General features: G+C 35.4%; 1 protein-coding gene across 6 annotated transcripts in view; it reads left to right on the forward strand.

The window, feature by feature from the left end:
- hycc1 (hyccin PI4KA lipid kinase complex subunit 1) overlaps nucleotides 1–26,742 on the forward strand; it is a 113,874-nt gene that overhangs the window by 68,676 nt on the left and 18,456 nt on the right. For all 6 annotated transcript variants that reach the window (XM_028818290.2, XM_028818294.2, XM_051936018.1 and 3 more), the window contains 5 exons: nucleotides 1,920–2,021; nucleotides 8,398–8,577; nucleotides 13,111–13,191; nucleotides 14,181–14,296; nucleotides 17,214–17,309. In XM_028818290.2, coding sequence (XP_028674123.2) covers nucleotides 1,920–2,021; nucleotides 8,398–8,577; nucleotides 13,111–13,191; nucleotides 14,181–14,296; nucleotides 17,214–17,309 — 575 coding nt within the window. The remainder of the gene's footprint in view (nucleotides 1–1,919; nucleotides 2,022–8,397; nucleotides 8,578–13,110; nucleotides 13,192–14,180; nucleotides 14,297–17,213; nucleotides 17,310–26,742) is intronic.

Below are 26,742 nucleotides of genomic sequence, written 5' to 3' on the forward strand. Positions count from 1 at the left end.
TTGACACAAGTCTTTCAAAGCACATTTATTAAGAAAGTTCTCTGTCTTTGTTGCTTTGGATTGTATTTTTCTGCGCTCATAAAATTTGTTGTAATTGTGTGCACTGTGAAAAGTGCTGTAAAAATACAGTTTAATTTTTGTTGTTTTTACTGTAAACAATGCAGTAAATAAAACTATCATCCATTGAAGAGGTTATGGTTGAGCTACTGACAAGAATCTGCAGTAAGGTCTGACATAAACGTGAGTGTCTAATAGCATGGACCTAATTCCTTATTGTCACCTACCTCAAGAAAGGAAATCTCCAGCTGTGCCAAAACTACAGAATGAGAAGTCCTATCAGCCATGCAAGCAAAGTGACATTGAAGGTCATCTTGAATAGACTCAAACTCCAAGCGGTTGAAATACTTGCAGAAAAACAGATTGGATTCTGTTGTAGCAGAAGTACCACAGAACAAATTGTTAATTTTAGAGTTCTGTGCCAGAGGTATGGTCAACATCAGTAGGACAACTATTATGACTTTGTTGACCTGAAGAAAGCATTTGACAAGGTGTGGCATGACACAATCTGAGCTGCTACAAAAACTTACAACATGAGCCTGAAGCTGATTCACACTAATTCATCAGTTGTGTGCTAAGGCTAGCAGTGCTGTACTCATCCATTGCTCAATGGGAGAATGGTTCCACACTCCAGTAGAAGTGTGTTATGCCCGCATTCTATCATCTACTCTCTTTAACATCTTTCTTGAGCATATCATAACTGATACCCTCCAAGATCACCAGGGTACTGTGAGCATAAGATTACGCATCATCACAAACCTCTGATTTGCAGATGACATTGGCAGGATGGCAGAAAGTAAAACTGATCTTGACCACGTGGTGAAATAACTCAATGAAACCATATCAACTAATGGCATGGAGATTAAAGCTGAACAGACCAAGCTGGTGGCAAATATTGGAAAACCAATCACTTCTAGTCTTAGGTTATTAAATTCACTGCCCATGTCACAATTACCATCTCAATGTTGATCTTCCAGCACAGTTGTGCTCACCCTTTTTTGTGATAGCAAATAGTATGCTGCCTGATGGAGCCAGCACTGTATGAAGGGCTAAAAGGTACAGCGAGTTCAGCTGCTTTCTCTGCCCTTTTCTTTTTTTCCCCATTCTGTTGTGATATGCAAAACATGAGACATCAAACAGACAATTGTGTCCTTGGTTTGTAAGGTCAAAAACACACATGTTCCTTATCCCTCATTGTTGCATTGTTCTTCTGAATGAGCATTCATTGGTTGTCAGGACTCATGCATACATAGTCCTTATCTACGACTAAAGACAAAGTCAAACCTATTTGATTTTATCAAAGTGTGTCGCAGACCATTTGGATTGAGTCATTGGGTATGACATTGACATTGCCATTGGGCAATCTGCTTCATGGGAGCACGCCTCTGACTTCCCTTGACTCTGTAAGATTATGTAAACGAAGGCAACAACTGAAAATCATATTAAAAGTCACATAATGTGACATAGCCAGAATAAAATTTGAAAAGGTTCTTATTTTGAGACAATTAAAATAGAGACAAATAAAGATGCAATCTTTTCTGTCATTTAAATATTGTTAACTGTATTTGTGTACATTTTCATAATTTAGAAGTATTAAACTTGTTAAACAACTGAGACTTTATAATGTAGTTGTACACTTTACCACTTTGACATGGGATGTGATTGGGACTTAGTGACACTTGTTACTGACACTTGTCAGTGTGTCTGCTCATTAACTGACATGATGAGTAAAGACTTTTTTTTTTTTTTCCAGCTGGAGTGTGTTTGCTCAAACCACTTGCCTTAGTGAGAAAATAAGTATTTAGAAATTGTATTTGAACACTCCCGCTGACTCTCGTCATATTTTCCTATGCTCATTTTAGGCTCTTCCCGAAACTTCCATCGCCTCTTATGCTGCAAGCTTGAAGGACAAATCCTCTTTGGTCCCAGCATTGTATAAGGTGATAAGAGAAACCCAGAATGAGGTATGTTTAGACAGTAGTAAGTTTCTCTGTTCAAATCCTGCCTCTTTGCTTACAATGGTTTAAAATAGCCTCCGTTCAATTTAGTCAATTATCCCACAGAGACGAGCACTTAATTAAATCCCCAGTTAATGTGACTTCATAATGGATTTAACTGCACTACTAGCTTAACACATGAATTGGAATTGGAGCTTGGAGAGCCTGTTTTAAAGCAGTTTATTCTACTCTCACTGACAAAGCTCTGCATAGCCTTTGATTTTACACCAGATAACATAAAACGGTCTGCCTTTTATTTTTATAAAATTATTAAAAGGCTGGCACTAAATTTTAATAGTTCCCAACCAGTTTCACTCCATGTTATATACTTTAAAGTAATTTGCTGAATATTCCTGCCTTGTGTCCTAGTACTTGCTGAGATGGGCTCCTGCTTCCTCGTGAGCCTGTCCTGGGTAAGCAGGTTTGGAAATAGGTGGGCAGATGTACAGTTAGGTCCATAAATATTTGGACAGCGACAACTTTTTTCTAATTTTGGTTCTGTACATTACCACAATGAATTTTAAATGAAACAACCCAGATGCAGTTGAAGTGCAGACTTTCAGCTTTAATTCAGTGCGGTGAACAAAATGATTGCATAAAAATGTGAGGCAACTAAAGCATTTTTTTAACACAATCCTTTCATTTCAGGGGCTCAAAAGTAATTGGACAAATTAAATAACTGGAAATAAAATGTTCATTTCTAATACTTGGTTGAAAACCCTTTGCTGGCAATGACAGCCTGAAGTCTTGAACTCATGGACATCACCAGATGCTGGGTTTCCTCCTTTTTAATGCTCTGCCAGGCCTTTACTGCAGCGGCTTTCAGTTGCTGTTTGTTTGTGGGCCTTTCTGTCTGATGTTTAGTCTTCAACAAGTGAAATGCATGCTCAATTGGGTTAAGATCAGGTGACTGACTTGGCCATTCAAGAATTTTCCACTTCTTTGCTTTAATAAACTCCTGGGTTGCTTTGGCTATATGTTTTGGGTCATTGTCCATCTGTATCATGAAACGCCGCTGAATCAATTTGACTGCATTTAGCTGGATTTGAGCAGACAGTATGTCTCTGAACACCTCAGAATTCATTCGGCTGCTTCTGCTATGTGTCACATCATCAATAAACACTAGTGTCCCAGTGCCACTGGCAGCCATGCATGTCCAAGCCATCACACTGCCTCCACTGTGTTTTACAGATGATGTGGTATGCTTTGGATAATGAGCTGTTCCACACCTTCTCCATACTTTTTTCTTGCCATCATTCTGGTAGAGCTTGATCTTGGTTTCATCTGTCCAAAGAATGTTTTTTCCAGAACTGTGCTGGCTTTGTTAGATGTTCTTTAGCAAAGTCCAATCTAGCCTTTCTATTCTTGGGGCTTATGAGTGGTTTGCACCTTGCAGTGTACCCTCTGTATTTACTTTCATGCAGTATTCTCTCTATGGTAGACTTGGATATCGATACGCCTACCCCCTGGAGAGTGTTGTTCACTTGGTTGGCTGTTGTGAAGGGGTTTCTCTTCACCATGGAAATGATTCTGCGAACATCCACCACTGTTGTCTTCTGTGGATGTCCAGGTCTTTTTGCGTTGCTGAGTTCAACAGTGCTTGCTTTCTTTCTCAGAATGGACCAAACTGTAGGTTTTGCCACTCGTAATATTGTAGCAATTTCTTGGATGGGTTTTTTCTGTTTTCGCAGCTTAAGGATGGCTTCTTTCACCTGCATGAAGAGCTCCTTTGACCGCATGTTGTCTGTTCACAGCAAAATCTTCCACATGCAAGCACCACAGCTCAAATCAACTCCAGGCCTTTTATCTGTGTAATTGATAATGACATAACGACGGACTTGCCCACACCTGCCCATGAAATAGCCTTTGAGTCAATTGTCCAATTACTTTTGAACCCCTGAAATGAAGGGATTGTGTTAAAAAAAAAAAGCTTTAGTTGCCTCACATTTTTATGCAATTGTTTTGTTCAGCCCACTGAATTAAAGCTGAAAGTCTGCACTTCAACTGCATCTGGGTTGTTTCATTTAAAATTCATTGTGGTAATGTACAGAACCAAAATTAGAAAAAAGTTGTCTCTGTCCAAATATTTATGGACCTAACTGTACATTGAAATTTAATATTTTATATAAATATTCTTGTGCTAAAAATCAACAACAGAAGAATTTATTTCTGTGCCATATTTTCATACAAAGGATATAGCTCAAAGTGCTTTACAAGATAATTACAAATTAAAATTTGATTAAAAAAATACAAAATAAATAATGCACATGTACATATGATAAATATATAATGAATAAAGAAGTACAGTCTTAATGTATAGAAATTGTTTTTTAAGTCTTGAGTATGCTGATAAGGTCAGATGGCTAGGGAACACAGAAAAAAGAGAAAAAAATCTTCAGTTAAATAATAAAATCTGCAGGGGTTCCAAGGCCAAAACACCACCTAATCCCCACTGGGCTAAAGTAGAATTTCTTATACATTTTAGTAGTAGTATGCTTGCTTTCACCTTGGTGTTTTTTAGTCTTTATCAACATAGGAAAAATATTTTTTGTAAAGTGGGAGTGGTGTAACAGGAAAACTGAAGTCTTGATCTTCTATTACCAATTGCAAAAAAGTCAAGGTCAATGGAGATTGTGTTCCATCGTGACAAGTGCATTTCACAATGCCTAGTGGAAGTTGCTCTCGTTGCAGTGAATAAGTGCTGCACTTTGTACAATGCAAGCCATAATATGGCACACCTGGTTGGTTGGGTTTGTATTAGTTGGTTTATTGTATAAACCCACATTCTCTATTTTGCATGTTGTATTTAGATGCAATAGGTTTTGGTTATTATTGAAACACAGTTTAAATGTTCAATGTGTGCACACCTAGTTACTGCAGTTTTAAGAGACCTATGAATTATAATTACAGTTTGGGAACCTGAATTGTGCAATGTGTTTAAATTGGCTTATTTTTTCACTTTGTTGTTAACTATGATTCAGTTCAGTTAATCTGTTGTTGCTGTGCAAGTATAGTACATGTTGACTCTGCCTAAGTATTTAGTGCATTGGTCTTAAATACTCTGGATAGGAATTATACTCCCACAGTTTGATAACTTATTGGGGAGCTTTTGATAGGAAGCCATAATGTAATAATGATAAAAGGTCTGCTTCCAACATAATACTTATTGCTTATTTCTCATACCATGCCTGTTTCTGTCATGAAAAATATGGAGGCTTACCTGCACGTGAGCAGCACATATTGTCTAATTGAACATTTATACAGGGTGCAGGTTCCAAGGATTAACACACGATTAACTGAATGCATTGAGTTAAGCCCCTGTGAATCTTATGAAAATATACTAACAGTCAACCTTTTTACCACCACATGCTTGATATGATGTTTAACTTTTGAAATTTTGAGGTCATGAAGCTTTAATACTAGTTTGGCCGGGGGCATAGATGAGGTTAGCTAGAAACGTATTGTTTGTTTTCTTCAAGTTCCTCTAAATGGGTAGTTTCATGCAGAATCATTGTAAGCTAATTACTTCATGCATGTACTTCGTGTTTGTTTTCTTCCATATAGGGTAAGATTGTTTTATTTCCTTTGGTAGTTTTAATCTTTTTTTTTTTTTTTTTTTGTTTGTTTTGTTCACTACATCCTCATTCATGTTTACTGCCTAGAACAGGGATTCCAAACTCCAATCCTGGAGGGCTGCAGTGGCTTCAGGTTTTCATTCTAACCCTTTTCTTAATTAGAACCTGTTTTTGCTGCTAATTCACTTCTTTTGAATTAATTCAAACTACTGACTGACTGTTGTGAGCAGCAGCCAAATCAACTTAATAGAAATTTTCCGCACCGCCATTCTCTTCAGTGCACGCACATACGGTATATAATGCATTTGCTTGTACAGAGCTCACTCTACATGAGTATGTTGACGCATGGTGCAAATAGCAATGTGAATAATGCACCCCCAGCAGTAGTAATAAGCTAGCACATAGATTGTACATACAGTACTGTAGTATCGGACTCGTATGAAGCTACCAGACATACTTACTTACCAACACAATAAAGTCTTATGTAAAGAAATAGCTTTATCTTTATTTTCATTTTTGCTTCACATGCCACATTTGTGTTTGGCTCAATAGCAACCTCTAGAGACCACAACTGATGTACTAAATGTAATATCTGTTTGATATGGAGATGCTGGACATACTTACTTACATATCCAATAAAACTGTTATGAAAAGAAATAGTCATTTTTTCTTAATAATGATTTTTCCAAAAAATACCTTTGTTGTTGAAAGGATACCAGTCCAGATTTTCACAGTAAATAGCTTCTCAGTGTGTCAGGACTTGAAACATCACAAACATGTCCTATGCTTGTAATGCATTAAACTGATAACTGCATTTTATTTTGTTTTGTTACAAAAGATGTTCATTAAAGCTTGGAGGCTGTGAGTCTCTATGGCTTGGTTTTTAAGGACTTCTTTAGAAAGGATGTTGAAATGAAAAGACTGCGTTTTTGGTTTGAAATTCCTCACTTCACCTGCTTTGGCATTGAATGAATTTTTTAAATCTTATTTGTGTCTTAATGCTTTGCACTAGTATGCAGCGTGCCATATCGTATGGGTACAAATGTATGCTTCCTTTTTGATGAATAAATAGTAGTCCAACACAGGTAATTTGATTCAGTACAATTAAACATCTTAATGGAAAATGAAAAGTATTTGTTGTTTGGATGGAAAAAAAATGAAAGCTTTTTTGACATAAGCATTTTTGTGTTTAGAGTTTAGTTTATGCGAGAGTCAGTTAGTAGTATAAAACTCAAATTTCTCATAAGGAGTTTAAAAAGAAAAGGCAGTCTAAACATTTTTTTACTATGCTAGTCAATGTAGTCTGTATCTGTTCCTTGACACTGTGTATCTCATAGTTGCTTAATATTTAGATGAGAAAAATATTCTTCCATGTCTTACAAAATTAATACATGTACAGTCATCCCACTACTAACCCTGTGTGAAACTGAGCAAGTCAATTGACCTGCCTTGTGCTCCAACTGGAAAACCAAAAGAAATGTAACCGATTGTATCATAAAATGTTGTAAGTCACCTTGGAGAAAGGCGTCAGTCAAATAAGTAAATGTAAATCATAATATAGGTAAAAGAAGCATAAGAAAACATACAATATAACACAAAAGTACTGCATAATATGTGTTTTTATTTAGGCTTTTAAAGCTTATAAAGTATTAGAATGATAAGCTGAGACCAGAAAGGGACCTACTGTATATAGATTATCAAGAAAATAAACCTCTTCGCTCTATACTTACTGGAGATGCAGAAAAAAATCAAAAGTATATTTGCCCTTAGTCACCTGGTTCTCCTGCCCCTATCTGGACAATCTATGGTGTAGTATGATGCAGACATGTAACGTTGATTTTGATAAAATATAGCAGATTTAAAAATGTTATGTTGTGACATCCATTCTAAGGACTACAGATTCCACAGAGCTCACTTGATAAACATGGAAATGGCAGAAGCTATCGCAGCATTGCCACCAAGAAAAGGATAACTTTGCAGGTCATCATGGTGTTTTCATTTAATCTAGTGGACGATGGGGGGGAAAAACAATGTTCACTGTCAATATGGTTGTATTCTAGATTCAAATACTTTGACCGGTCATTTGTCTGTTTGGAGTTTGGCTCTTCCACCTGTGTCTGTGTGGGTTTTACTGTAGGTAGTCAGGCATTCCTTTCATATTCCATGATACATGCAGATTGCCATTGGTTCATTGGCAACTGTAAATTGGCTTCACCGTGAGTGCGGGTGTGTGCATGAATGTGCCCCCTGTGCTGGACTGGTGACCTGTCTGGGGTGGTTTTCAGAATTTTGCATATGAGGTACTTTCCAGCCTCAACATCTCTGAACTGGATTGAACATATTTGAGGACATATGCATCAATATGGTTTTGTTCTATACTGTACTGTTAACTGTGTGGGATTTGAGTAAGTGATGTAATTTGCTTTTCCTTTAATTGTAAAACCACAAATTTCTGTGTAAATAAATGTTTCTGTGGTTATTGTAATGCACATTATAATGACATTTGCAATGAAATGCACTATGTTGAATAAAGTTTCCTTTGTTTTCTTTCATGGATAACATTTTTGTCACATGAATACAGCATACATTTATATAGTATGAGGTAATGTTCAGTTACATTGTTAGTTTTGTTCATGTCTGGGCAGCCACTAAAAGTATTTTGTTTATATTCTGAATCCAAATGTAAACCATTAAAATATGACTAATATGTTTCAATTTCAAAAATCTTTCAGTGTTCAAAAAAATGGATTTTGTCTTTATTTCCAAAGCTATTGGAGCCTGTTTGTCACCAGCTATTTGAATTTTACCGCAGTGGAGATGTCCGTCTTCAGCGCTTCACTCTTCAATTTCTTCCGGAGTTCATCTGGTGTTACCTTTCTGTTGCTGTAAACAGGGATCTGCACAGCAGTGGCTGCATAGAAGCCCTCCTGTTGGGTATTTACAACTTGGTAAGTACTTGTTAACTACAGTATGTTTTCCCCTCTCCCAATAATCTATATACAGTACAATACATTACAATACATATATATTGCAGCAACCAATCGACTCCAATCTGACCCCCCATCCCACCTGGCACACACTTCCTTATCACCACTGGGTATCAGAAAGTACAGCACGTATCCTGTTCAGATCAGGCACTAAATTAGTGCACAAGCCTACAAGCACTCTGCACACAGTCCTTTTTAATTCTAAAAGCAAGAAATCGGCAGAAGAGACACAGAACGCAGTTTACAGCATATCATGAAAATCATGCCCAGCTGTACTTGTGAAACAAGCGTCAAAAACACTCGCCACACATACAGGAACAGCAATTCGGTCAGAAGAAAGGACCCACAGTCTCTGATCTGCACACATACAAGTTCGTCCGGACACACATTTAAATGGGACTCCATGCAAGTACTTAATAATAATAAAAGTGTCAGAGAACTGGCTGAAACGTGTCTATCCAATGAAAACATCATTAACAAACATTTGGGTATGGACCCAGCATATGCAGGCTTGAAAAGAAGAACAGGCACATAATAAATAAGACTTTTATGACCAACGCCCTCCAAACCCCACCTCGCACCCATCTATAACCCATCCTTGTTTGCTATATATTGCCTTGGATTCCTGTCAGTCTAATCATTTTCCTCTGATGATGATTCCTGATGGGAATCAAAAGCTTGGGAATAAAAAACTATTTTAAGATACGTGATTCATTTTCTTCCTTTATGGATTTCCACAAACAAGCATTTATTTTAAAATCTGGTCTGTTGCCACTTGTTCACTTAAAAATGTCATTTTATAGGTCTTAAATCTATTTAACTCTGAGCAAAGGTATGCATTAAAACATAAATAACGTAAAGTGGTGAAGCATATGATTTAAACTATTCACCTTTACTAATGATTTCACTTGATTCATATTTTCCTTGAAGAATCTTTCTACATAGTGGTGCAAGGGTATTTTTGTTACAAGTATGTAATCATACTGATACTGAGCTAATTTCCAAAGTAATAAATAGAACCCAAAATATGATTGTTTCTTTTGCAGTGTTAATGCACTGAAGAAGGGTTTACCTAAAGAAGTTAACTTCAGCTACATTTGTTTTATTTTGTTACCAAGAGACAGAAAAAATAAAAGTGTTGTGTGTTTCCATGGTAATTGCTAAGACTATGCATTTGTGTTTTTTTTTTTTTTTTGCAGCTTTTTTTCATATGAATTCAGCCCTTCGTTTTCAGTACAAAGATATTTAACTATATCAACAATGTATTTATATATAATATAGAATTTGTACTCCAAATTATTTAAAATGAGGCTTAGCTAGTTTAGTGTGTACTGAGCATGCCAAGAACACTGCTAACCTTATAGATGGCTGTGTGGGCAGAGCAGATTACTAACGTCATAAGAACCAACCCCACCAACTCGAAGCAGAATGTCATTGATAGAGAATCTCTAAATTTGGCTCTAAATTGAGAACAAAAGGAAAGCTATTCCAGTTCTCTTGAAAGGATTTCTAAGAAAGTTAAACTATTACGTAATACAGAATATATAGTGTGTATATATGATTGGATGTCTGAATATTTAAAACTTCATTTATGTTTCTACTAAAGCAAAACAATATAAAGACATTTCAGATGATACTGTGTTAATGTGCTGTAAGTTACAAACTTAGCTCTTATTGTGTATTTGGTGGGGAGAATGAAAGAATACTTGATTACCATGATCAGTGGTTACTTATTTGACATTTTAAAATTATATTACATGTCATTTTCAGGGGTGGTGTTAGTTCCACCTTCTCTTGTGATTTTTCATGAGATATAAGGTATATATTTTATGCAATATATACAGATTGTTTTCTTGTCTGAAACAAATTATTTATTAATGTATAATGAGAGCTGAATGTCTATATGTTACTATTTTTCATTATTATAGCATACATTTAAATAAGTTCTGCCCCAGGATAGTTTCATGGCAATTACAGAACTGTGTAAATGAAATGCTATTTAATAAATAATATGAGACTACGCATTATTGCAGAGTATATAAGCATTCCAAAAATGTGCTCATCAGTGGCACTAAAATTTGGAATTTATCTTTAAAAAATTACAGTACAATCTTGATTCACAAAAAATGTGAAATGTGTGTAAAGATCTCCAGCAAAGCTGTATTACTAAAAATGTCAACTTTACCAGTCTAACTGCATTCAGTTACTCATGGCTGGGCTAGTACAGGGCTGCAGTGGTTAGTACTGCTGTTTCACAGATGAAGCATTTGAGTTCAAATCCTTTGCCCATTTTTTGTCTCTGAAGTATTTGGATGTTCTCTCTGTGTCTCTGTGCATTTTCTTTTGGGTCGAGGTACTAAGGTTCAGTCCTGTAGGGCTCACATGAATCTAGGTTTTTATTCTAGTCCAGTTTTATTTAGAAGCCAATTATTGCTGCTCAGGCACTTATGACTCAATCAACATTTTTTATTTCATTTAGATGTTAAGATTTCTAACTCTTAATTACACATTTTAATCTTAAACAGCTGCATTCAATGTTTGGTTGATTTTTGGTTTCTTAACCAGAAACTTGCCATGTAATTTGATTCCATTTACACCTGTTTTAGTAAAATATCTGGAATGAATCAGAGGAGAAAAAAGTGGAGGGCTATGAATTATTAATATGCTCTGGGCCTCAGATCATTTGGATGGTATCCTTAGAAGTAGCCATCTTATCAACACCTGTGAGTGGGTAGAAATGGGGCTGCATGACTGGCCATGCTGACTGATGGCCTACGAGGCTCAATTGTCACAAGCCAGTACAAACTGGAAGTGCATTTATAATGTGGGTTGTAAAATCGATACTCTGAAAAATTTGTATTGAAACAATTTTACAGTGTTAAAATGGCTACTTATCAATATTTTGATACTTTTGATAACTATAAAATCGAATAGAGATTTGTGCAAGTTTGAATTTTCAAAGCTCCGTCCTCTTTTTTAGGATGTATTAACTGAGGCTCAGCTTCATAGCAATGCCTCTGTCGTGACACTTCACAATTCACCTCTAGCTCCATATATTATGTTTGTATATTCCTACTTCCTACTGGTTTAATGGCATTTAATGGTCTGTCTGGTCTAGTATTTTTATCTAGAGGATTTCCTACAGTTAAGGCCAGGTGGCTTATCCTCTAAAATTGCAATTTCCTGGCCAAGTAATTGTGTTCACCTCACAAATGTATACTCAAGTTTCTGATTTGCAGAGGCTGTAACCATCATAATCAAAGGTGACATCTTTTGGTCAAAGAGTATGTTGTAGGGTTTCCAAGATTCCCAATGTTGTCACATAACCAACAAAAATAAAAAGAAGACATAACAGATATAATGCATTTATTGTCAAAGTCAAAGCAGTCAAATGCCTTCATTGAAAGTGATCCTTGTCCTCTGTCCAAATTAATAAGTAAAATCCGTCACTAGCAACAGTTAATAGTTACAGTCTTGTGATGGATTATAATGATTTGTTGATGCTAAATATTATTTAGTTATTACGTTTTTCATAAGAACATAAGTTAACAAATGACTGAAGGCCAATTAGTCAGTTAAGCTCATTTGCTTAACTAATAGCTAAAATCTTAATAATTAAATAAAATTCTTTGTGATAAAATTACATCCTGTTGTTAAATTATAAAAATTGTTTTAGGCATAGGTTCAAATTAACAGTAAATTGAATTCTAAACTATAAAATATCTCATCTACATAGTATTTACTGTATTGTTTGAAATATGTGTCATTGTTGTTACCACCAGAGAGTTAATGTATTTTGAAATTTCATGATCTCTGTGAACTATTAGAGAGTTGACCTCCCATTCCGCTATATTCATGTTCATAACTTCATGTTATGGCCGGGACCCCCCCCCCTTCGATGGGTATTCAGGGGGAGCAGCCCTGGATGGTGCAGGGCCTCCCCCCTGGGTTGGAGTGGTGCCTCAGTCTCTTGCAGGGTTTCATGGGAGATGGAGTTCTCATCAGCCCTGTTGGGATCTGGGGTGGCCTCCAGGGGGTGCGGCATGGGTCCCTGAGCCTAGCTGGACTAATCTTCAGCCCCACCCGGGAGTGCAACCAGAACCGGGTGATCAAGCACCAGGAGCACTTCCGGGTGGGCCATAAAAGGAGCCAGCAACCACCACTCAATGGCCAGAGTCGGGAGGAGGAGGACTAAGCTTGTGGAGGAGTGGTGGCGGAAGAGAAGGAGAGAGAGAAAGGAGTGCTTTGGTGTTGTAGTTTTAGTGCTTGGGACTGTGTTGTGGCTGGCGGGATTACGGGGAAGATGTGCCCTCCAGCTGAAGAAAATAAAAGCTTTGTTTATTTTATACGTGCTTCCCGTGTCAATCTGTGTCGGGTCTGGCGCAATATAGTGCCTTTCTTACTATATATATATATATATATATATATATATATATATATATATATAATATAAAATTTGTTTCTATTAATATCTTTCATATTTTTATACTTCAGGAGATAGTTGATAAAGATGGACAAAGCAAAGTTTTATCCTTCAGTATACCATCTCTTTCAAAACCTTCCATGTACCATGAGGTAAGTACCAACTATTTCTGTCTTCCCTACTATTCAGTAATATTTAAGACTCCATGCCAATTATAATAACCACAAATAATCAATTATTTATAATGTACTAAGCTACTAAGCCGCTTGACAACTGAGATTAAATGACTTTTTAAGGTCAGTATCCTGTGACTGAGCCCTTCACATATCCTTTTTGAACTGTGGCTCAAATTATGTTTTGTTTATCCAAACTGCTTTTCTCTTAATTAAACATGGTGTGGATTATGTGTACAGGAGTATAAGATTGACATCTGTTAACTTGGTTTTTTAATTTCCTGTTTTTTCAGAATTGTATTTTTTTACTCCCTTTGCGTTTATAAATATTTATTTTATTATTTTGAGTAATGTAATAAAAAGTTATAACAAGCTCACCATATTCGTCCTTAAGGTAGTAAACTTGTAATGATTACCAATTTTTCATACACCACGCATATGGTATCTAACCCATTGCACAACCATTCAGCAAAAGTTACAACATAATGGGTGGTTTGTTTGTGTCTGAAGGAAATCAAGCAACAGAAATGGAAAAAAGGCACATCAAGAGGAGGCAGATATATTTGTGCTTCCCATCCAAAAGACAAATACATATGTTGACCAAGGCCAGAATTACCCCAAACACAACATTAAAAAATTGGTTGGGGGTTCCACATTAATTCTATTCTGAAAAGTAAAGTTATAAGTGTAATATGTTGGCCTTCTTCAGCTTCTTAATAACCAGGAATTCCCAGCTAAGAATTAATGTTCTTAAACTTACTAGTTTTACTTACTAGTATTAATCCATTCTGTTCATATTTTTGCTGTTGATGTTCAAAAATCGTTGCTGCAAGCCACACTTCTTTCTAAATGTTAAATTATTAAAAACAAATTAAGAATTCTTAATTATACACAAGCATGCATTGTTTGTAACTGCTAGTGAACAGTATTTTTAACAGTCTGTCTTATTTGTTACTCTTATTTTTCAGCCCTCAACGTTTGGTTCCTTGGCTCTCACGGAAGGTGCTTTAGCTAAGCATGGCCTGACTAGAGTTGTATATAGTGGACCACATCCACAAAGAGAAACTTTTACTGCTCAGAACCGGTAACCCTTTTTTCCCCTTAATGTCCCCTTCTAATCCTGTGTATGGTAATGCTAGGCTGCCAAGTGGATATTATTACCAGGACTGAAAATGTTCTACGTTTTTATGGGTATTGACACTTCATCATATTAACCATCATGATATCTGATGTTACAGTAGATGACAGTTAATTGTGTACATATCACAATAATCACATAGCAGATTGTTAAATGGTTAACTGAGTGACCTTGATATACAAAACTCCTTTATAGGCCATGAAATGAGAACAAAACTGGCCATCAGTCATTTTCCAGACTTTTATGATAACTGGAAATTTTGGTTATCTAATCTTGCCCAGACCTCTGTTTAGAAGAGCACTGTATTGAATATTGGATGTTTCTATATGAAAAGTAATACTAGGGTGTTGTACCGTGTTAGCCATTATGAATGTAGAGAAAAGCCAAGCAAAATGACACCTTTTATTGGCTAACTAGAAAGATTACAATATGCAAGCTTTCGAGGCAACTCAGGCCCCTTCTTCAGGCAAGATGTAATACAGAAACTGAAGTTTCCTATGTTTATATACACACTCTAGGACAAGAAACAACATTGGTAAATCTTTAAATGAGAGATTTTGTATGTAAAAAATTAATAGATTCATTCAGGCTAGGGTTAATTTAGCAAGAGAGAAAAGAACAATGTATTGTCAAGATCTCTGGATAAGATAACTGTCCAACAAGGTCTTTTGAAGTTTGTAATGAGTTTTTCAAAACAATGTGGGTCTGTAGACAGGTTGTCTGTCATTCTGAGAGATGTAAACAATCCTCATATCTGGCCATAAAACTCTTGTCTTTATTCAATCCATGTTGTAAAGTATTAAATTTTAGCATGAGTTTAACTCATACTTTACAACATGGATTGAATAAAGACAAGAGTTTTATGGCCAGATATGAGGATTGTTTACATCTCTCAGAATGACAGACAACCTGTCTACAGACCCACATTGTTTTGAAAAACTCATTACAAACTTCAAAAGACCTTGTTGGACAGTTATCTTATCCAGAGATCTTGACAATACATTGTTCTTTTCTCTCTTGCTAAATTAACCCTAGCCTGAATGAATCTATTAATTTTTTACATACAAAATCTCTCATTTAAAGATTTACCAATGTTGTTTCTTGTCCTAGAGTGTGTATATAAACATAGGAAACTTCAGTTTCTGTATTACATCTTGCCTGAAGAAGGGGCCTGAGTTGCCTCGAAAGCTTGCATATTGTAATCTTTCTAGTTAGCCAATAAAAGGTGTCATTTTGCTTGGCTTTTCTCTATGAAAAGTAAGCAACACTTAAAACAAAAGTCAAGAGATTATAGGTACACACCTTATATCCTCTACATTCTTCATGACAAGGAAAAAAAAAAGCTTGGCTCGATTTTTTTTTTTATTTGTTAAATGATTATTGAACATTTCACTAGAAAAGCATACTTAGTACTTTATGTAAATGCTGAAGATACATTCTGCAGAACATAAAGGAAGACTAAAGTGGTCATAGTTATCCAGGTCTTTATTTTTATATAAGGAATTCCATTTCATTTCCCACATACATTTTGCCATTATGCATTTATAAAAATGTAGTCCCTGAAAATAATTTGAATGTACACTTTTTCCTCTCAGCTTCAGTATTTTAAGTTTAAGGTATGCTTTATTTACTTTGAAGAATGAAATGGTTGTATATTCTTTTCTACTGCTTTGCAATATATGTAAATCTTTAACTCTTCTTAATGTAATACTTTGTCAATAATCTTTTTCCTACTTCTTCACATTATTTCTTTCATTTTTTTTTTTAACTTGCAAATTTGAAATCTAAGTCAGGGAATTAATGTTTATCATAACGGTAGCAGGCTTCATTAGATGGAGCCTTCCTTATTTTACAGGGAACCATTAAATGTGTTAATGCTGTGTGTCTACCAGGACGGTAATCTGACAAACATGTCTTGGGAGTTTGTCTGGAAATACATGTGAATGTAAATGTTGTGTTTAACCCCTTCTGAAACATCAATTTAACTATTCATTCTTTTCTGTTGTAACATTTTCTGCTCTTTCTTTTTGAGAGGAATTATTCTGTAGTCTATTCCTGCAGCATTACCAATACAAGAACCAACCCATGAAGAAATAGCAAGCAAACATACAGATAAAGACACCCCCACTAGGTCACGCCAGGGAAATTTAAAGCTGCAGATTAATCTAACATGGAAAAACAAACAGAAAAAAACGTCTGTGCTGAAAATAAACTGCTCAGCAGATGATTTATGGCAGATATCTCTTGTTCCCTCTGAAGACAAACAACCTTCAGTTAAAACTGCCTTTATATTTGTCTGGTCTCAATATCACTTAGTCTTAGTGTACTGTAATCAGACTTTCCTTTAAGTTTTGAAATGTGTCCATCCTTACTGTGGTTCTCTTCTGTTTTACTTTATTGTCTTAAAAACGTCAGTTGCATTGAATTTGATTTGATCAAGCTTATTAAAAAATGACAGTTGTAATGATTACTACCAACTTTTGATATGTTCACCAATTTATTTACAATTACTCACATAATATTACTGGCTTATATTTCATGCTACAGGCACTTTTTGGGCTCACCTACTGCTGCTGCAGGTGTGCCTCATTTATGTTAAAGAGAATCCAACTATAATTATGCTTGAAGTAGTAACTTGTAAGCAAAAATATAAATCCACTGCAGAAATTAAGAATAAATGCCCATTCACCTCATAAGTACTGTTTACTTATTAAAGTATGAAAGTATACTTTTAGAAAATGTTGACGTTTTTTGGAGAAAAAAAGCTAAATATTATTTAGCATTTGAAGTACTTTAACAATGTGATTTTCTTGATCACTTTATGTGTAAAGTGTTTCATCACAATATGTGTTTTATTTAACAGGTTTGAGGTTTTGACTGTCCTTCTCCTGTGCTACAATGCCTCCTTAAGTTACTTGTCAAGTATGTCCCTACAGTCTCTCTGCCGTGTAAGCTCTAGGTAAGACAGTAAAATTTGAAAAATCTATAACTGCCTTGTGCCATTATGCTTTCCACAAGATGGAAAAAGTCATAATAAATGGAACTTTTCATTTTACTTTCCATTGGCAGTTTGCGTCTTTATTGGAGTGTTACCCACATAGTTTATAAGCATGTTTCTTTTTGTTGTTGTTTCCATTAGTTAATTTGTTTTTTCTTTTGGTTCTTTGTTGCTTTATGCTCACAAGGAGAAATGTATTTCAGGGTGTGTACTTTAGGAAGAAGGGATTTTAACTTGCCCACCCAGAGACACCAAAATAAAGTAGGAAGAAGAAGAGAATTCCAGCTTGGTTAATTTATTCAGTTTTGCCTTCTGCAATGGCAATAATTAATTTAATAATTTGGTAAGGCTCCCACTTTATTTTCTTTACCTTTCTCTGTAGGAGTGGGTCTCCAGCCATTCGACTTGTATCAAGGTAACTGAAGCACACTCGTTTTAAGAAGCAGAATGTAATAAAATTTATTGATGAACAGAAAGATTACTGAAATATGATAATTGCCTGTATATTGACATAGAAAACAGGACACAAGTCAGTTGAGAAAGGTAAACATATAACACAGAAGAGACAGGCGATTTACTGGCTATTTATAGTTCTAAATTACCTTGGCACAGGTAGACAGTATTAGGATACCAGGTCTTGGAGTTGTTGCCTTTGTTGCTCCAGGATCAAGTGGAGTATTCTCCTTGCGATGAAGTGCACCCTTTCTATTTACAGTGTGGTCCTGTTTATGGGGTGATGTGCTTTTGACGGTTAGGCTCTTGGCTGTGTCCTCTGCAACTTCATACTGAAAAGCATTACTCTTTCTGGCACAAAGGTGTAGGTGCTTAAATTCCCCTTTAAGTAATGGCTACTTCTCTGTCTTCTGAGACCGGGCTCAGTGACTGGCAAAGAGAACTTCAGCTTTCAGGTCCACAAACAGAGAGCGGCTCATCAAATTTTAGGTTTCAGAGAGTGGGCAAGTTAAAGAGATTAAGTTTTAAGGGAAGGTGTAACCTCTGGTGAGTGGATCAAGGTCACTTCCAGTTATAGAACCAGTGCTTGCTCATAGGTGCGTTATTTTGTTCATTAAAGTTACCATTTGTTGAATTTATAGCTCTTTGTTTGAACTTGGGTGTCCATTTCACTGCCTTTATGTCTGAAGGAGTCTGCAGCGATGTCAGTTCAACTCTGGTTTACACCTTTGTTATCAGATGAACAGGGTTGACCGTGAATGTTATGAGCTACATTTAAGCCATTTTCTCTGAAATGCTGACTTGGGTTTATGCTGAATTTCTGTTAATTGTGCTGTCTAATGTCTCGTGTGCCATTAAAAAGCCTAGTAAAGTAGGCAATGCCCCCATTGTCCTACAGCACTGGTGTTTGACTTAATCTGATGTTGCATTGCACAACTTCTAGTCGAAGCGGATGTCAATGTCAACTGTTGTTGCTGATCTTCTCACCAAAGCATGTTAATTTACACAACTAAAAATTGCTGGGCATGTCAAATTGTCTGATTTTGTAACAACTTTCCAGCACAGTTAATCACTTCCAAAGAATTGCCAGCACACCCCTTATTTTGACAGTCAATAACGTGCTGTCTGATGGAATCTGTTCCTTTGCAAAGGATTTACAGGTATGGCAAGTTCAGCCTTAATCTCTGCCCTTTTTTTCTTTATGCCATTCTGTTAGGATTCTAGAATTTTGTGTAAAATGTATGCTGTATGTGTGCACATGGACAAAATGGATACATTGCATGTGACCAAAATATACTGATTTTTGTTTGTATAAGTAATGCTGACAAAGGTTGATTTTATTATTGTGAATAATATGCTGGAAACATCTGATCCTGTTATTTAGATACATTTTGCCCAGTCACATGTATTCAGCAAACTAGTGTCTATAATTGTCTATAATCATCTTACTCCTACATAGTTATAGAACTGCTTTTAAGACATTGTTTAAATTCTCTAGTGGTAATTTTATATGTTCCTCGGGGTTTTAAAAACTTATCAAAAGCTCTGTTAACATTTTTTGAAAAATGCACAATTTTTCAGCATGTCTGTAGCAATTTCTTTTTTAAACCATTAGGTTTTTCAGTATACTGTATTTCAGATTTGTATTTAATATTTTCTTCAAAGGTTATTGTGACAATTATTTTTTAATTTTAGTATCTAGCAATCTGAGGAATTTTCTAGTTTTGATAGTGTTGGGGTTCAATTCTTGAACTGTATTATGACGAAAGACAACTTCACATCAAGCAATTTAATTTTTTTTCTTCAGCACCCATAATAAACATGTTCTTTTATGCAGATGTTTATTTGCACAAGGCTTCTCTGCTTCTAGTGCCCTTTTGTGCTCCAGTCTTTTTCATGATTTGGAAGGTACAAAGAAATTTTGAGCGCTTAAAAGCCAAGACACTTCCATACAGTCCCAGCATGAGTGTTCAAAAATATAAATATATTGTGTGTCCAGAATGCAAATAAGTTGCAATATTTAAGCATGCAGTATAAACCACTCTTGAAGTTTTGCATTTTCTGATATTCAGAAGACTGCAGGCTAACATAATTAACCTTTTCCATGGTCTTCTAACTCCACTCACAAACAGAAAATCAAAACTTGGCTAATAGATAGTAGCGTCAATAGAAAGGAACAGCCAGCAAATGTTCAGACTAGGTGGAATGTGATTTTACACAGAGACGTTCTCCAGCTGCTATAGGCATGACAACACAGAATGAAGGACTGATAAAAAATCTTTATACTTCACATGCTTTCGTTCTGGGCAAGTATGAGATAAATTTAGTTGTAATACTGGCAACTTATAAGAAAGAAGTGAGGAGAGTATAGACCAGGGGTGTGCAAAGTCATTCCTGGAGGGCCGCAGTGGCCGCGGGTTTTTGTTCCAACCCAGTTGTTTAATTAGAAAACAATCCTTGCCAATAATTACATTTCATGGCTTGTTAGTGCTTTAACTCTGCTATGTCAAGTCATTCTCAAATCCTAGATTTTTTTTCCCATTCTAAAGATATCATCCAAATATTTTGAAGTGTAAAACGGATGGGTAATTCTCAATCCTTCACTTTTTTCTCTTCTCTTTCCTTCCAAGTATTTAATTAAACCAAATAGTGCCTGATAAATACACACAGGCGTAAAGGGTAACAAGCAAAATGGAGAACTGCTGGTTTCTTTTGTCATTTGCATCTTATTGCTAATAAGGAGCAATTACAAACCAAGAATGCAGCTGTTTAAGACTTAAATAAGCAATAAGGGTTCAAAATCTTAACGAGGGAGATAACTAAAATGAAGCAGAAGTGTTTCTAGAGCAATTAGTGCTTCTTATTAAGCAATTGGGTTGGAACAAAAACCTGCTGCCACTGCGGCCCTCCAGGAATGACTTTGCACACCCCTGGTATAGACCTTTTCCTTGGTGACTTAAATAAAAAAAAAATTAAAAACCAACATTGTTAAATAAGGCTTTAATTATGTTACCAGACTGATTTGCAAGCTTGAAGGAATTGTATTAATGTAATTTATGCATAATATAAAAATATGTTCTTAAAATGTATTTTTCACATATAAAGCTTATTAAGTTCATTTTCTTCTCCCTCCTTACATCACCACCTGGCTTACAAAGTTGGAACAGATTCTGCCTCAGGCGAGTATCCTAATCCAGGAATCGCTTCCAACTTTAAAAGGAATTACTTTTTGAGTACACACCCACACCCAGTCGCTATTTTGACAAAGGATACAAGGAGTTCACGTAGCTGAGTGACCTGACATGACATGGCTCATGAGCCCTCTGTGTGACACATTCACTTGTTTTATTTTTGCTCTTCAGTGACAACACAGGCCATCTGATTAGTCTTCAGGAGACATATGTTGACCACTTTAGGCATGCTTTTAGAGGGAATCTTTCTTATAATCAAACCTTCGGTCACTCAAGTGACTTGTTGATTTTAGTAAATTACCTTGGGTAAAGGTTTCTGATAAATGGAAAAATATAAAAAATAAACTAATATTAATTGGTGTGTTGAATAAAATTGTTTCATTTTAATTCCTTTGTGGTGTCAGAGTTAAGTCTTGAACCTGAACTAGTACAGGATACAGCATATGCAGAAATATCCCTCACTGTAAGAGAAATATGACATGTTGAAGTAACGTATGTGTACCAGATTTGCTTTCTTTTGCTCAATTTAAGTGATTTGAAAAAGCAGTAAGTACTTAATGTTAAATATTGTATGCATTATGGTGGTTGTATCAGCCGAGTTATTATTAGTACATGGCTTTTAAGGCTTTGGTTTAATTCCAGACTAAGATGTTTTCCATACAGACTCTTATGTGATCACAATGGATTTCTCCTGGGTACACAATATATACTATATATACTATTCAGAGCCATGGTCGAAAACTACAGTGTATAGTAAACGTCTCATTGCTTTTGTGGTTCCATCCATCCATCCACCCACCCAAAATGTGATCAATATTTAGTTTTTATGGTATAATCACCCATCATAGGACTGCTTATGTAGGAGATATCAATAACATGAGGCATTAAAATTCCCACCTCTTTTTCTTCTCCCTGTAAAAAGCAGATTTACAGAAATTCAAGACTGTGTTTCACAAAGGTTACTAAAATGTGCCTTTTTGTTATTCCAAAATAGAACCAGCTCACTTTCACAGATGAAAGAGTTGCATAAGAGGAATTATGGAGAATGCAAAGTTACATTTCATAACTGTAAACAAAATCTTATTTGCAGAATATAATCTTGCTAAGTCAATCCGTGGATTTTTATTTTACATTTGGTGTCCGTTAATGAATGAATTGTGTCAGGCAAACATGCCTTTATCTTATCTATTGAAACTTCCGCAGTAATTAGGAGACTGATGGGTAACCTTTCTTTATAAAATGCAGTGTGAAAATGAACAGCAACCCAATAATTTTCCAAGGAGTCTTAAAGGAAAATTATTCCAGTTGTTGTGTTAGAATTGCCCACAACCACAAAATACTTTCACAATCATGTTTTTCCTTATCACTGTATTGCAGTGTGTAAATTATGCCTGTAAAGTAATTTCTTAAATAGCTGACCAGGAATTTGATGCATTCTATTAAAGTGTATTACTATATGCTGTATTGGGCATTCTGAGAGAAATGAATCCCAGAAAACAGTCATAGATTTTAAAAGATGGTAAGTAATAGGATTTTAAGTTCAGCTATAAGAATTATCAGCCTTTATGAATTCAAGAAATAACATTTCTGTAAGGAGAAGCCTTTTTAATGAATTTTTGTTTATCCTCGTAGAAAGTTTATAATAATTTGCAATCTGAAATGAAATTGCTAAAAGTTTTTTTTTGCCATTTTGGAAATTTAATCATATAGATTTGGAATCCTGCAGTTCTTAATGTGAGAGTAATTAGCTTTTGCCATTTTAAATCTCTCTCTGAGGAGGAATACTGATGTGCCTGAGAGTCATAGCAATTCTATGCTCAAGTAAAGCAGGCATTTCTTTTCTTTGTCATCACAAGGCTTACATTACTTTTGTAATTATTGCTGAAAACCAACTGCTTTCTCAGTTGGAGACTTTATTACATCCAGTGTAGGAGACTTTCTTAAAATGTAAATCTGTCTTTTGATGGGCTTTGAGTTCAATTGTTCAATTTAAAATAAAGTTTAATTAACAGTAAGATGAATATTGACCTGCATCCAATAGGGAAAAGTGCTCTATATGTGGCCAAGTGGTCAATATCATTGGTAGACTTATTTATTTTAGTACTACTGATTTATAGTTATGTGGTTTTGGTGACTGTGCCTGGTATGTCAGATGGAAAGTGCTGTAGATGGTGTGCCTGGATAAAACTGACTGGTCAGGGGGGAACAGTGTCCCTTGGAACATATTTGTAGATAAGCTGTATTTTAAAAATCAGCTCCAGCACTTAATAATAACTTTATATAGCACCTTAACATATACATTTACATGCAACTCAAGGTGCTTTCCACAGATTAATCAACAAAAAATGATATACCACATTTACTTGGATTATTATCATTAATTAATACTGTGATAATTTCTAATAAATATAAGAATACTAAATACAAAGTCACCCAGGTATTGTTAAGTGAAATTTAACCATTAAAGTGTAAAACAAACCTTCACTCTTATCAGAAAAAGGTTTTCTAATTAAAATATTTATACATTTATATATTACAATTGACAATAGAACAACCAGATCTAATTATGTATAAAAAATAAATTTATATAGTATGAATCTACATATTATGTAGGCAACCTATGTAGCAGAAACAGTTTGTTATCAAAGTCAATGAAAACATAAAAAAGTAAATAAAAAACAGTCCATAGTGGTTTCAGTTGATTTAGGATGTAGATGGAGTTCTTGATTCCTGAATGTGAATGTCTGACAAGCTGACATGGAAGAGAGGAAAACAAAACTCCTATGATGGCCATGGGAGAAAAATAAAGGGCCACGATTGGGTGACATAAACCAGCAAATCAAACAGTTAGCTAAACTGATGGCAATCCAGTTTCTGCATCTTGAAAGTTAGAATGACCAAGGCCAGCTGGTCGCCCACCCTCCACTGGGCACAGTTGATACATTCATCAGTAAAGGTTTCCAAGTCCTCCTCGTTTCCTGCAGCAGAATAGAGAGCTTTGAGCAGGTGTGGGCGGCACATAGCTCCACCACACAGGATGAGAGACTACAAACATAAAGCAGTGGATTAATGATGGGTACTTATTAACACATCAAAGAGCTAAACTAATTATAACTACAATTACTGGAAAGCCAGATTAAAAAAAAGGGTTTTTAGGAGTTTTTTTAAATGTTCCACAGATTTAGCCTGGCGTATTTCTATTGGTAAATTATTCCAAAGTTTTAGGTGCATAAAAACAGAATGCTGCGTCACCAGTGCTTTTATGCTTTGATCTAGGAATAATGAGCAAACCAGAATCTGCAGATCTAAGATTGTGATTTGGTACATAAGGAAACAGGCATTCTGAGATGTAGGTAGGGGCAAGATTGTTTAAAGCCTTATATACAAGTAGAAGTATTTTAAAATCGATTCTAGAGGACACTGGCAGCCAATGTAAAGATATTAGTATTGGAGATATATGCTCATATTTTTTACTTTTCGTTAAAATTCTTGCTGCTGCATTGTGGACAAGCTGTAGCTGATTTACATCCTTTTTAGTTAATCCTGATAGGAAAGCATTGCAGTAATCTAGTCGGCTAAATACAAATTCATGTATTAATTTTTCAGCATCTTTAAATGTTATAAGAGTTCACACCCTTGCAATGTTCCTTAGATTGAAGTAAGCAGTCTTGGTAATATTATTATTATGTGATCTGAAGTTAAGGTCATAGTCAGTAACAACTCCTAAATTCTTGACCTTTGGTTTGATTCGCAGGCGCAGATGATTAATTGTTTCTAAGAATCTCACTTTGTTTATTCCTGCCAATAACTAACAATTCTGTTTTTTCCTTGTTTAGTTTAAGGAAATTCACATTATCCATTCTGTTATATTAGTAATTAAAAGGTTTGGAGCCTCCGGGTCATCAGACCCAATGGATAAATAGAGCTGTGTGCCATCAGCATAGCTATGGTAATTTACATTATTATTTGAAATTATCTGGCCTAACGGAAGCATGTAGAGTGAAAATAATAATAGTCCTAAAATTGATCCCTGTGGTACAGCACATAGAAAATCGTGCATTTTTAATATACAGTCGCCGTAACTGATAAAGAATTTCCTTCCAGTTATATATGATTTAAACCAATCTAAGGCAGTACCTGAAAGCCCTACCCACTGCCAAAGGCTGTTTATAAGAATATCATGATCTATAGTTTTGAATGTTGCACTGAAGTCTAACAGAACAAATACAGATATTTTATTTGCATCTGCATTAATTTGTAGATCATTTACTACTTTCACTACAACTGTTTCAGTACTATGATATGATCTAAAACCTGACTGATACTTATCAAGAATAACATTTTTATTTAAATAATCACTTAACTGCTGAAAAACTACTTTTTCTAGAATTTTACTGAGAAAAGGCAAATTGGACATTGACCAATAATTGTCTCAGATAGAACAATCGAGGTTATTTTTCTTAAGCAGATGCTTAATTACAGCACTTTTGAAAGAATCTGTGGAAATGCCAGAATCTAATGAACAATTTACTATTTCAAGAAATTTGTTGATAAGTAGATCAGAAACTTCTTTAAAGAAGCTTGTAAGAATGTGGTCTAATACACAAGTGGACTGTTTTAATGGAGTATTTATTCTATGAAGTTCAGATAAACTAATTTTAGTGAAGCAGCTTCGTTCACAGTGCTAACCTTGTTGAGGATCAACAAAATTGATTTGAAGTCGGTTTTATAGTAAGTCTAATATTACTTATCTTTTCTTTAAAACTTTCTGCAAAATCTTCACTTTTAGCCTCTGATGCTTTCCGTGCTAATGGAGCTGGGTTTAAACAGCAATCAACAGTTGAAAATAAGACTTTTTGATTTCCTGCTGAGTTGCAGTATATTTAGCTATATGAGCCTTTAGTTTTTCCTAATGGACCTTTAGTTTAGACTTTCTCCATTGACGTTCTGCCCTATGGCATTCCCTTTTAAGTTTGCAGACTGTCTGTTTTCCATGGTACTACGACTGTAGATGACTTCTTAACATGTTGTTCGGGTTCTACCAGGTCTACTGCAACCTGTATCTTTGCATTCAAATATTCTACCATATTATTTACATTACTGCCTGCATTGGAAAAATCAGTGAATTCAGGCTCTTAATTATATTAGAAAATCAGGCAGCAGCTGTGGTGTCAAAATGATGTCACTTAACAGTACACTCCTTTTTGGTTCTATTTACAGATAGTACTACTGTAAAAAGAATACAGTAATGATCAGAGATACAGATGTCCAGGATCTGTGTTACGTTAATATTAGGCCCCTTTGATATGACTAAATCCAGAGTGTGGCCCCCTTTATGTGTTGGCTGGGTGACATGCTGATTAAGATCAAACGAGATTAGAAGGTTAATAAATTCTCATACCTTGGTGTCTCCCAGATCATCTGTATAAAGATTAAAATCGCCCAGTATTACAAATCTATCATAAGCCATTATTATTATAGATAATACATTTTAAAATTCATCAATAAAGGATGTGTTAGAAATGGTAAGTAGAAGAGAGTGTGAATCTCCTTGAGTAACTTGTGCAAGATGCTCAAAAGATGTGAAATTAACAAGATTGCTAACGTTACAATTTAACTGGCTAGAAAAAATATTTGCTATTTGCGAGGCCACTGCCTTTCTTTTCTTGGCGAACAGAAAGTGTGCAGCAGCACACACCACACAATGAATTCCATAATGTAGAATAAGGAAGACTGCAGTTCTGCAGTGA

Source organism: Erpetoichthys calabaricus, chromosome 13, assembly GCF_900747795.2.
Source record: "Erpetoichthys calabaricus chromosome 13, fErpCal1.3, whole genome shotgun sequence".
NCBI lineage: Eukaryota > Metazoa > Chordata > Cladistia > Polypteriformes > Polypteridae > Erpetoichthys > Erpetoichthys calabaricus.